Source organism: Bicyclus anynana, chromosome 21, assembly GCF_947172395.1.
Source record: "Bicyclus anynana chromosome 21, ilBicAnyn1.1, whole genome shotgun sequence".
NCBI lineage: Eukaryota > Metazoa > Arthropoda > Insecta > Lepidoptera > Nymphalidae > Bicyclus > Bicyclus anynana.
Genome location: NC_069103.1, coordinates 1,182,569 through 1,196,362, shown reverse-complemented (window position 1 = coordinate 1,196,362; position 13,794 = coordinate 1,182,569). Strand labels below are relative to the sequence as shown.

The window sequence follows — 13,794 nt, the reverse complement described above, 5'->3', positions numbered from 1 at the left end:
CCATAAAGACTTACACAACAAGAGATGTGGACGGCTCGAACGCCACGAGCACACTGAAGCCGTCCGTACCGCAAGTCGTTGTAACACGGCGATAACATTAGTTCTACTAGACCAGACTATAATAAACCTTTCTTCGAGAATTTCGTCACACTTCTTTCATACTCTAAATAGACACGCTGCTTGAATGCGGGTTGGCGGACGGTGATAATGTTTTAATCCTTAACTATCACTATCAAAATTTTAATGATAATAACCTATACTAATTTATTTTTCTCGCTGGGAAGTTTCTGGGAGCTTTCTCCGTCGGGAGGGAAGCTTTTACGCATCCCTCCCGACGGTGTCGTGGAAGAGACTCCGCGGTACCCTCAGGAGGGTATGAGGAACTCGCCGACCAGGACCAGAATACCCACTAAAACCCAGCACAACCCTCTGCGTCTTAAATGAAGCAGCAACGGATCGAGTAGTACACTCCACATTGCTGAACCTAGACCAATGGCTTTACATGTTTGCCGAGGCAAGGTGATGTAGCACCAATAACTTTCCCACTCCGAGCTGACACTTCTTACTAACAATTTCTCGGAAGAAAGATTTTTTTTTATTTTGTTCTCTACAAGTGAGGTACTCAAATTTAATGTTAGGTAAACTTTAAACACAAAGGGACGTTTGTCACCGTCGAGACATCGAGACAATATGATATAAAATTCCTAAAATTGTAAATATCATGTTAGCTTTTAGCGATGTCTGTTCTGTGGTAAATATAGTATGGTCACCATGACAAGATATGGAGTCATAATATTATTGTAATTATTGTATCAACAACCGAAAGTAATAGGTAGAATTATTATACTATTAGCAGTATCCTACCCAGGAGCTACACTTAACCTTGAAATGTATAACCTAAACAAAAAAAAAAAATTGTCTCTGTTTGTCATAGGTTTAGAAATGTATTCTAAACCTATGACAAACAGAGACATAATTTTTTTTTTTTTTTTTTCATTACAAGTTAGCCCTTGACTACAATCTCACCTGATGGTAAGTGATGATGTAATCTAAGATGGAAGCGGGCTAACTTATTAGGAGGAGGGTGAAAATCCACACCCCTTTCGGTTTCTACACAGCATCATACCGGAACGCTAAATCGCTTGGCGGTACGTTTCTGTTGGTAGGGTGGTAACTAGCCACGGCCAAAGCCTCCCACCAGCTAGACCTGGACCAATTAAGAAAACCTCAATCGGCCCAGCCGGCGATCGAACCCAGGACCTCCGTCATTAAATCCACCGCGCATACCACTGCGCCACGGAGGCCGTCAATGATAATAATGATACAGCAATGATGTAGGTACATTATCATAATTCATTGTTACTTACAATTGTGGCCCGTCTGCCATAAAAATGTAATTATCTACCCTCATAAACATAATTTAATACACGACGAGACCCATTTCAATTTGTCACTTACACCACTGATTATGAGGCTCTGTGATAAGGATCATAGGGGTTCTTGTTTATTCGGCAACAGATTATTATCTTAGGTGTCTCGGGAAGAAATAAAAATGTGATTAAACTTAATAAAAATATCATTACATTTTATAATTTAAACTATCGTGAGTAAATTATAACCACTAAATGAAAATAATCGTTTACAATACAATAAACTACTCAACTTAATGATTTTAGTTATATATTCAGGATCTGTAGCCATGTGGCACATCGATATTTTTCTACAAACGATGACGCTTCGAAAATTAACAAAGGTATGAGAATAATATTCACTATTTTTTTTTCAAGTTCGCCCCTGACTGAAATCTTACCTGATGGTAAGTGACGACTATAGACAGGTCACGTGATAAAACTGTCTATTAGATCTGTCATTCTCATCCATTTTGTTAATTTTCCAAGCGTTAGCGTTTGTAGAAAGAGAATCGACGAGCCATATGGTTACAGGCCCTGGTTACTTAAACATTAACTTATAAAAAAATATTTTAGTGTAGTGGAGTGTAGAACACAGTTCAAAGGTAGAAAATCACTTTTAAAATAAGAAAAATAATCACAAAAAATCACAAAATCAGATATCTTCCCTTGAGCTACTAACTTTTCATTACACCTAGCATTCCTAAAAAAAATAAGTTCCTTCATAAAATCAAATGTCCACTAAACAAAACTACATTCAAGGTGGTCTAATTTCAATTTAATATATTTGCTACTACTGTTATAGGCTCAAACATTCACACACACTAAACTTATAAAACTCAATTTTAACGAAGGTTAAAAGTTTCCAAAAATATATCCCTCTTTCTGAACCCCTCAATTAGAACCAGAGATTAAATTTATTATATCAACAGAACCAAAACAAAACGGCACGTTCAAGAAATTAACGTCAACATTGAAACATTCCTCGTATTAAAAGTGGGGTTCGAAAACGTATCCAAGTTTGTCATCAAGTTAAAAAAGGATAGCATAAATTTAAACGGTGCGCATCCTGACAAACTTGTTAATGCAGTTGGTGAAATCGAAAAAGTACTGGCGACTAAAGAAGATGCGGTCAAAACAAATGAAGATGCAACGTTGTATATCATTAGCAATACCTTTTGATGTACACCCTTTGATGTGAGTGACATTTTGTAAACTGAAAAATGATTTGCCTCGCCTGGTAGCACTTGCGGCCGACAATGAAGTACGGCATACTGTCATGGTTATTGTTAAACTAATTATAGATATCATTTTTATCTATGCAGCTAATGGTGTGTGAAGTGGGAAAAGTATTTCGAGAATGGAATGTACGTATATGAAAAAATGTGACATGAGATGACATGATGGATCGATGAGCTGATGAAAACTATTAGTATTGTGAAGATTGATATTTTAAGGGTAAATTATTTTACTGTTAAAATAATTTACAAGTCATTGAACTTTTAGATTGATAGTTCTCCAAGTCTCCCTATCTCTTTTTCTTTATCACATAATCTATAATAATTAGGAGGTTCTTAGATTGGCACGAAATTTCTCTTCAACCAAGTTAAAATACCTACTTGGATTTTTTTTCGATAAGTCACTTGATCAATTGGATGTATCAATCCCATTTTCTAAACGTTAGCTATTGTAGAGATAGACTCAGTTTGTAACAGTAGTGAAGCCAGTTTAAAAACATAATAACCTTCACGTTAAAGTTAAACTAACCGCTTGTGACATCCAAAAAGAGTAATTTCATTTAATTACCCAAACTGGGCGGTAATTGAATCGCCCGATTAATATTTTCAAGGCGAGGGAAGCGTCACATCCGGAGGGAGTTGGTATTATTAGATCGGCGGAAGTGCGGCTGAGGCCAAAATATTCAGAGCCCTCGACGTTAGGCTCAACGCAAACATCTGAAGTGCTAGTATAGGTCTTCTCGGTTTCTTCTATACAAGAAGTTCTTAGTTTAATAAGTCACGCTTTGGTTATGTACCATGAAGTTCTGGTTCATCATCATTGTTCGTTCGTTATCAACCCATATTCGGCTCACCGCTGAGCTCGAATCTCCAGAATGAGAGGGGTTAGGCCTTAGTCCACCACGCTGGCCCAATGCGGATTGGCAGACTTCACACACGCAGATAATTGAGAAAATTCTGTGGTATACAGGTTTCCTCACGATGTTTTCCTTCACCGTTTGAGACACGTGATATTTAATTTCTTAAAATGAACATAACTGAAAAGTTGGAGGTGCATGCCCGGGATCGGATTCGAACCCACACCCTCCGGAATCGGAGGCAGAGGTCATATCCACTGGGCTATCACGGCTTATTTCATCATTGTTAATTCCAGCTTTTCCACTCTTAAAGGATCTCCAATATAATTTATGAATTAATATATATTTTCGTGCACACACAATTGATTGTATTGTAACATTAGAAAACTTGTACAACCAATTTTGCGGGTCGCGAAATTTGATCTTGGGGAATAAAATAATGTTCCTTTCAGGTTTCAAATATGTCACTTTATTTGTCGCTCACTATACGGTTTTCGGGTCTTGTTTTTTTGGTCTGCAACAATCATAATTTTCAGTAGATACTTGCCATTTACAAGACCAAACACTTCGGTCTTGAGCCGTCTGTATCAAGAAGCTTTCGTATCCCGTTTGACCAACACTGCGCTATCCAGAGCGGTGTCGCCATTCCAGCAACTTGGGACCACGACGTCCAACGGCTCTTCCAATAAAACAATGTGCCCCACCTATTACCACTTCAGCTTCAAGACTCTTTCTGCTATAGCTTGGCAACTTCGTTCGTAGCACTCCCGATGGTCCGCGCGGGCCGGGGGCGTATAGCGATGAATGAAAAACCCACGACTGATGCACCTCACGCACGATTTTACAACCGCGCTTTATTTCCTCCGTCGCCCGCATATCATGGGAGTGTCATGACACGTGGGGCATCCAGAGTGTCATGATACGTGGAGCATCCAAAAGAATTTTTGCAGAAGTACTTTTGCATTCTGATCAGATGCTATCTGATCGATTTTGGATGTATATTTAGGTAATTTACAAACAGCAAAACAATCGATAAATTGATATCTCATATTTTTTTGTTGTTGCAAAAGTTTCTTACACCTGCAGATTGATGTGCGTCCAGCCTTACAGCGATGTAATATTGGTAGAGAGCTCTTCACTGAATGGTTTTGGGATGTTTAATTGTTTCCGATTGCCGGCAAACAGGTGCTGCTATTGCAAATTGATACCAACAACATTCTGCAATAAACTTCAGAGCTTAGCTCGGTATTATACATCAAAGTAGTATGGCATATAGTGTTAACCATATAATGAGGTAAATATATCTATTATATAAATATCACCTTTATTCAACTGAAGCGCGTTATAGAATGTAGAAAGATTTTCATATACTTATCGTCAAACTTCGTTATGGAGATTGCATTAAGTGATGATGATGATAATGATAAATATCGTCAGAGAAGTGTTACTTTTGAAAATTATTCTTCTAAAAGCGTTTATAGTTTATAACATCCCGTGACTTTATCATATTTTATTGGTTCACCATTGTCAGCATATTTGAATGACCATGCATTGCTTATAGGAGAGGGGATTAGGAGCTTAATCCCACTACACTGCTACAAGGTGGGTTTGCGAGTTTGCTTAACTCATTACATTTTAGCAATTTTCATTAACATAACTTGAAAAAGAATAGTTTTTCATACAAAGTTACCTACATAAGTATTTTTTTTTTGCAAAAATAAGTAAAACTCATTAAATCAGTCAATTAGTCAGACAGCCATAAAAAAATAGTTTTAAATTCGCATTCGCATATTATATATTTTTAACAGAAGGCTTCAAAAGTGGATTAAAAAAAATAAGAAAACCAATGTGGAACAAAGATTCTGATTCACAAAATTTGTCAGGACAACTCAATTAACAAATCAAACTGTAACCAAAATAAGACCCAAGAAAGGAAGAGAAGGACCTTGAGTAAAGTCACGCACATGTGAATGTTGTGTGTAGGGTTAAAGGATCCTTTAACCCTACACACTATAGATAGTCGACTAACACTCCCCTTTTCCACTCAAGTCACTCTCCCCACCTATCCCAAGTAACCCATAAAGAATTAATTACACAACAAGAAATGTGAACGCATCGAACGCCACGAGCACAATGTAACGTACGACGAGCGCCTTATATCGCAAGTCGTTCCCGCCAACTGATCGCTACCCTCTCTAAATCCTTACTTTTTACAGAAACAAGTCGCGCCACCTAGCGTCTGCACGATCAAACACGAGATCGAGCGACGTCGTATCCGTCTCAGACTACTATTTCCTACAATATTTAATTTTATAACATTAGTATGGATGTATTAACGCGGGAAGAATCGCTAGCTTTGAAAGTACAGAAAATGGTAGTTAAGAAATTTGTACACAATCTCTTTGTATTTATGGAGTGAATAAAACATGAATTTCAAAATGGCTGCCGTAAATAAAAAACAGCCTCCGTAAGTCTCATCCAGTGTTTATTTTCAATTAAGATTACCATGATTTGGTCTGACGCTGTCATCGCGGCTTACGTCGTAGCTTTTTTTCCTAATCTAATAAATGTTCGGGACTTTCATTAATATTTGAATACCAACTTGGGTAATTGGAAATTGTTTTTCATGACAATTGTTAACAGGAAAACGCTTCAGTGTTGCTTAGTTTAGTGTAGGTATGTACTAGCGGAAAGCTTCTGAGACTTCGTCCGAATGAAAGCTTTTGACTGGGAGGGGGGGAGGGGGGGGGGGCTTCGGCCGTGGCTAGGTACAGGCGAATTAATTTAGTTTATTAGACAACTGAGGGGCGCATATTTTCAATAGAATTGCTGTATTCCATTAGGGCCTTTGCTCACATTCAAACTACGGAGTACTTTTAAAACCTCAGTTTGGCGAATAATAATTCTTCTAGACGATTGGCTGGTGGGAGGCTTCGGTCATGGCTAGTTACCACCCTATCGGCAAAGGCGTACCGCCAAGCGATTAAGCGTTTCGGTACGATGTCGTGTAGAAACCGTTATGGGTGTGGTTTTTCAATATTCCTAACAAGTTAGTCCGCTTTCATCTTAAATTGCATCATCATTTACCATCAGGTGAGATTGTAGTCAAAAGCTAACTTGTAGAGAACCAAATAAAGCTTTTCACGAGTCCCTGTGGAATTCTGATATTAATGAGTAGCCTATACTATGTTGCTTAATATCCTCAATAATCTTACAGTGAGTTTAAAAGTCAGCTAGCCAGGCAGAAGTCGCATACCCCGTTGGCTCAGTGATCAACTAGTATGAAATGTTAAGCTTTTCTTTGTTCCGCGAACATCCTAGTAACACAGTCATTATACCCCCGCGTCTGGATTCGACACGGGGTCGTATTGGACCCAGGACCCCGTGATTCAAAGGCCCATAGTTTAACCACTGGACAAACAAGGCAGTAGACTACTAAAGTGTTTAATTTATTCTTCACGCATATTTAATCTACCCAAGGCCACGTGTTGCCATGAACGTAAAAGATGTTATTCACAAAAGTGATTCCCATAAATCTAATCCCGCAAACACGAGTGTTTACATAATCAAAAATAATATTATTTCTTTTCAGATCTCGAGTTCCGGACGCGAAAAATTTCACCAGCGGAAAAAATATCTTGGACACCCTCCAAACTTTATGACACTTTGATGGACGGAAATAGATTTATATTTTTGGAGACGGATTAGGAAATAGCTGGAACTGCAACTTTTGGGACAGTTGACTTGGTTACGTGTGACTAATGTGATCATATGTAATTCTGTTTACCTATGTAACGAAATGTAAAAAAGATTACGTTGAGTAATTTAAATTAACTGTTATCATTTGAGGATATGGCAATTGTGTAGATAGGATGCAATCTATTAAAATAATCTAAGGTGGCAACTTTTAATTGAATATTGAATATTATAATATCAACTATCTTTAGCACCCATAACGCAAGCTACTCTGTATGCTTACTTTGGGGCTAGATAGTGATGTGTATTGTTTAAGTATATTTTTTTTTTTTAATTTTGTCTTAGTTGATTTTCAATTTACGTAACCTGAATTTAAGAATATAATATAATAAAAGCAAACAGAGATAAAAATATGCATTTATATTAAAAACTCAAGTTATTTAAAATACTTATACATATTTTAAGTCAAATAGTTATTGAGTTTAAGAACGGAACTATCCTAGGGAAAGTAATGAATTTTTAAATAAAAATCCAGAATTTTTTGTCTGTATATTTGTCACTTAAAATCCAATTGATAATATACCTAGAGCATGGTTTTCAAAGATATTTAGGGTAAAACTTTTTTAACACAAACATTCTATATGAGCAACCTATGTTATTATTTTGGTTGCTCATATAGTAAGTATATTCTTTTTCATTTCCTTCCTTTGTTTGCCCGCGATGATTGCACCGATTTTAATGAGAGTTTGCACATAACATTTTCGTCAAACTTAAGAGGTAAAATACTTTTCTTTGCTAAAATTAGAAAACCTTTATTAATTAGATGGTACGAATATCACCAAGTCATCTGATTCAAGCTATAAAAGTGAGTCAAAATTAAACTTAAAAAATATAAATAGTGGTAATCAAGTGAGTCAGTGACAGATCAATGAGTGCTAAACCGAAGAAGTGCAGTGAAGTGGTTCGGAGAAGCAGTGACAATGGTGAGAGATACGAACCTGTGCGGCATAGCGGTGTGGCTGGTGCTGCAGAGCCTGATTAGGACGAGCGAGGAGATCGTGGAGTCAAGTGAGTATTGGTGGATTACTATGTACCTACTTGATACTTGATTACCTACTTGATACTTGATTACCCACTTGATACTTGATTACCTACTTGATACTTGATTACCTACTTGATACTAGATTACCTACTAGATACTTGATTACCTACTTGATACTTCGCAACTGAACTGCAAGTGAACTAAAAGTAGTAGTAGTAATTAGTTCTACTTTACTTTTAATAAATTTGAGGTTCAAATCTTATTCCATGTATAAATATAATGGTAGTCACTAATACTGCGCCTGCTGGTACGGGGTCGATATTCCTTGAACACCTTGAAACTCCAACGTCTAATGGTCTACAAATGCAATAAAAAACGCCCCTCATTATCAGCCAGGGTTTACACGGTACGGAACACATTCGACATCACGTATGACAGAAATGTCCGTGCAAACATATTCCCCGATATAATTATATCACCTAGTGAAAGTCACTAACACTGCGCTTGCTGGTGCGGGGTCAACCACAGAACAGACATCGCTAAAAGCTAACGCTTCTTCTTATACATGTGGGGTCAACATTCAACGGAGACTCCAACGTCTATCGTCTGACTAATACAATATGCCTCTTTCGCTATAAGGGTTAACACAGTACGGAACACATTCGACATAACGTATGACAGAAACATCTCTGCGAACATATTCGATACATTTTCGAAAACACTGCGTTTTTCGGCGTGGGATCGTCATTCCTTTACCTTGAATTGAGTCCCCATCGCGCCATTCCTACACTTTAAGACCCCATCGTATAGCAGCTCAATATTTAAAGTATTAACTGCCTTATTGATCCCGTGGTTAGCTGGTTCAGCTACAGACAATGAGGTCCAGGGTTCGAATCCCGGGTCAGGGCGACAAAAAAATAAAATAGGTTATTGGGATTTTTCTTACAAGGAAAATCTTAATATATAATAATAATAATAAGCAGCCTGGAGTTGGGAAGTTGGCGGTGTTGGTACACTCCCGTACCTCGGAGAGCACGTAAAGCCGTCGGTCCTGCGCCTGATCTCTCACCGGTCGCGTCAGTCTGCCGTTCCATCGGATTTTGAGAGTGAGGGAAGAGAGAGTGCACCTGTGCTTGCGCATACACTTATGTACTCTAATATCTCCTGCGTACAAGGTTAATTTATTATATTATTTATTTAAAATATATAACACCCCTCTTTCATATCAAGGGTTAACAAGCCGCGGAACACATTCGACATCACGTATGACAGAAACGTCCGTGCGAACATATTCCCCGATACATTCACTTACACCTAATGGCAGTCACTAACACTGCGCCTGCTGTTGTGGGGTTGCCATTTCTACACTTTGAAAACCCATCGTCTATCAGCTCACTGATTATATAAATATACAACACCCCTCTTTCATATCAAGAGTTAACAAGCCACGGAACACATTCGACATCACGTATGACAGAAACGTCCGTGCGAACATATTCCCCGATACACTCGTATTATTCTCTTTAAACCTGGCGCTCTGCCAACGACAGCGCGGCCGACGCGGCGCTGCAGCGATGGCTACTAAAAGTTCATTCATTGAACCGAAAGTTACTGCTTTTGTGAAATAATAATGTGACCTTAATGTGACGTTTATTTCGTACTGCAGTATTTAAGGAGCGTTGTTGGTATTTCCGGATCTGATTCGCTGTAAAATCACTAGATTCAGAGTGTTATCGCCGCGTTAGTCGCTTTTAAATTTACATTGTTAATAAATAGTGTAGGAAATAGTAGTCTGTGACAGATATGACGTCGTCCGATCTCGTGTTGGCTTCAGTATGTTCGGGCCGTCCACATGTCTTGTTGTGTAATTCTTTATGGGTTTCTATAAGCGGAAGAGTGACTTGAGTGGAAAAGGGGAGTGTTTGTATACAGTCAAAGGTACCTTTAACCCTACACACATCGTTCACAAGTACGTGACTTCACTCAAGGTCATTCTCTGCCATTGCAGGGTCTTATTTTGGTTACAGTTTGATTTGTTAATTAAGTCGTCCTGACAAGTGTTGTAAATCATAACCTTTGTTTGACATTATTTTTCTTATATTTGTAATCACCTTTTGAGTCTGCTATAATAAAAGTAAAGCTTTTTATTTTATTAGCTCATAAACTCAATAGCTATTAACATTTTAGATCACGGAAGGTTTTCAACCTCGTCTTTGCCAGTAAAGACAGTGCAGATGTGGAGACCTATAATGAGAACATATTTGTTTGAATGCTCAAAAAAATCAATGCCGATATAATTTTTTTTTATTTACAATAATAAGTTATGTTGAAATACGTAAAAAAGAAATTCATCCGTTTCAAATAAAGTCACAGCCATTAAATGAAATGCTTCCAAAATAATTAAAATGTGTATATAATTTATGTTTATTTCAATGTATTGGTTTTCTGTCCAAAATATATAAAAATAAAATATATTATTTAGTTTTGCAACACAAAGACTCGTAAAACCTCGCAATATCATGCCTCATTCGGTTGAATTTAAAACAACATTAATCGTTTTGAAAACAAAAGTATATGATGCAAAAGCAATAAAAACATAATAATTCCACACAATCACATAACTAAGAGCGTTATGACTGTGGTATATAGGACATTAGGAAGCGATGAAAAAGCTCATACACAAGAAGGACATATTTTGTCTTGTATTAATTTGATCAACTGCCTTGTTGATCCAGTATTTATCCATTTCCGTAACAGATGACGAGTACCTAGTACAAGTCTTGGGTTATACACTTAAGATATTTTTATAAAAATGTTAGACACTTAAGATATTTTTAACAGCAACCCAGAGTGTTAGGACCATTCTTCACATTTTCAAACATTATAACAAAATCCGTCAAACTGCACTGAAGGAGCGAGGTGATTTTTCCCTCTTTTTTTTTTATTCCTCACAAGTTAGCCCTTGACTACATTCATAATTGATGGTAAGTGATGATTCAATCTAAGATGGAAGCAGACTAACAAGTCAGGAGTTGGATGAAAATCCAGAAACCTTTTGGTTTCGACGTACCGGAACGCTAAAATGCTTAGCAGTGCGTCTTTGCTGGTAGAGTGCTCTAACATAAACATAAAGGAATGGCCCTAAAAATAGGATGCCGATTACGATAAACGTGTGTGTAACTTTGGAATAACACGACATACTCGTACGACTCATTACCAATAATAATTGGGTCAGTGATAAAATATGTTTTGTTACGTACAAAAAAAAAAATTCATGAAAGTATTTTACCAACTGAACTGAATTTTCTTCGGATGATTTAACTTATGAGTATTAAATTGTATTATGAAAGTTTAAACTAACCGGTTTTTATTTAAAATATAAACTTATAACTATATAGACGAAAACGTATAAAGCATGCATCTAATATTTCACCATTATAAAGTATCATAACAATTCTATGAGATAGGTATATTACTTTAGCGATTACGTTACAAATGTTAAATTATTCACATAAAACATGAAAATGTTCATATTAGCCGATCTAAATTGTACGTCAATATCTCTGCAGGGACTGGATGATATTTTATTTATAGGGATTATGCAAGTTGGATATACTCGAGTTATAAGAGGACATTAAAGTGGTTTATAGATCGTACCACTCTCCGTTGATCCCATATACGGGGGCCGTAAATATATCGGTTTTTAAACTACTGGAATAAACTACGAAATTGTCAATAAATCGATTTCATAAATAAGTATAATTTTAGAACTACTGCGAGCCTGCTTTGTACTGCCAAGTTATTAGTCGTAAGCTTGGACCTACAACTCTTACACTGCGTTAGGCCCAAGCTTACATACTAAACAGTGTACACCTATATACAGTCGGCTACATTTTATAAAAAAAATAAAATAAAATAAATGAATTTTTATTTCAGTTCAAGAACCATATAAATAATAATCTAGATGAGTTAGTAAGATTAATAACAATTTTTTATATACTTGGATTAAGATTTCAGCCTCAATTTTCTTCAAAGTAAAGTTTACTTTGACAAAAATTTAAGTTTAAATATTAATCCAAGTTTATAAATATGGCCGAGTCAGATAAGTGTACGCCACAGGACAAGTTCATTACTAAAAACACCAGAAGACTTCAAAATATTTAGGCATATACACCGAAATATACACCGGAATAAATGAATAGTTTCGTTTAGTACGAAAACGCTGACTTGATCTTAAGTTCAAAACAGATTTTTGACTTGCCGCTCCCGTTTCTTTTCTCCTTATAAAATAACCCTGAAATCAACTTGCTTGAGCTTAAGTAGCTTTGGCTGGTTGTCGGTATGTCTGTCAGTCATTGTTTTAAACCAGCGGACGGCCCGCGGATTTTCTTGTTTAGTTCCCTTTGCCCTAGGAATACGAGGGTAAAATATTGGCAGACTTCACACACGCAAAGAATTAAGAAAATTCTCTGGTATGCAGGTTTCTCCACCTTTTGTTTCCTTTGTGGTATGTTTTTATATTAAAGGTTAAAGTAGATAACAAAACTCCTTATAGAAATCGATAAATCTGGCTATTTTATTTCCAAAAATCCTATTGTTATATCCGTCAATCAATCACACGGCAGCTACTGTTGCGGGGTTTCCAGATAGAAATCAATACCCGATTCCGAGCTTAAAAGTTACAGAATTAATGAAACCGGATCTAAATCCAATTTCACCCGGGCAAGCCGACTAAAAACCGGTCGTAAAGCTCTCCGCAGCCAAACTGAGCCGTTTGAATTTACTACAATTCTCTTATTTAGATGCCTTTAGTACGATAATTATGGTTGCGGCGTTCAATGAATCTTTATCCGGTTACAGAATATTTATTTATTTGGTTGTTTTTTTTAATAAATAGATATATAATAATTTGATCTTTATAAGTCGTATATAGCAATAATTTGTTGGTTTGTACCTATAGCGAACTACCGATCGATTTCAAAAAAACTGTTTTATAGTTAAATAATTCATTATTCTCGAATATTCTTCGTAATATAACATAGTAATGAAGCTATATTTCTTTTATTTAAATTCGATTGAATTTCGAAACCTTAGGACATAACCAGTTTAACAATATATTGAATCAATATAATGTAAATTAACGGTATAAAACAGTAAGCAGAAATAATTTAAAATAAAACTATATGATGATGATAAATGAAATAATTTAAAATAAAACTATACGTTGAAATAATTCACATACACCCGTGTGAACCTGTATTATGGCTAAAATATAAAATTAATAACAGATACTTATTCGTACGGTTATTTTTACGTCCTGTATAATGGATGCTAAAGCTTAATTTACCCGGTTGCACATAAACCGGGTAAATAAATTCCACTAAGCCATAAGGATTTTTAAGACCGTACGGGGAGCGTAATTGTCGTGGAGAGATCTAAATAATCGTATTCGTGACTTTAAACTAACTATATTTAATTCTGTTTTGGTTTTGTTTCTGGCTTAGCCAACTGTGCCCGGCTGGTTTGGGTTTTAGTGCGATTGTCCATTTTAT

At 36.5% G+C, this 13,794-nt stretch overlaps 1 protein-coding gene across 4 annotated transcripts in view; it reads left to right on the top strand.

Annotated features, from left to right (window-relative positions):
• The window catches only part of LOC112044633 (kin of IRRE-like protein 2), a 140,274-nt gene that overhangs the window by 12,404 nt on the left and 114,076 nt on the right, over positions 1 to 13,794 (top strand). For 2 of the 4 annotated variants that reach the window (XM_024080530.2, XM_052888066.1), the window contains exons 2-3: positions 7,097 to 7,277; positions 8,024 to 8,268. In XM_024080530.2, coding sequence (XP_023936298.1) covers positions 8,181 to 8,268 — 88 coding nt within the window. In that variant the 5' untranslated portion in view covers positions 7,097 to 7,277; positions 8,024 to 8,180. Of the gene's footprint in view, positions 1 to 7,096; positions 8,269 to 13,794 lie in introns of all 4 variants that reach the window. The other 2 variants (XM_052888068.1, XM_052888067.1) reach the window with 2 other exon arrangements.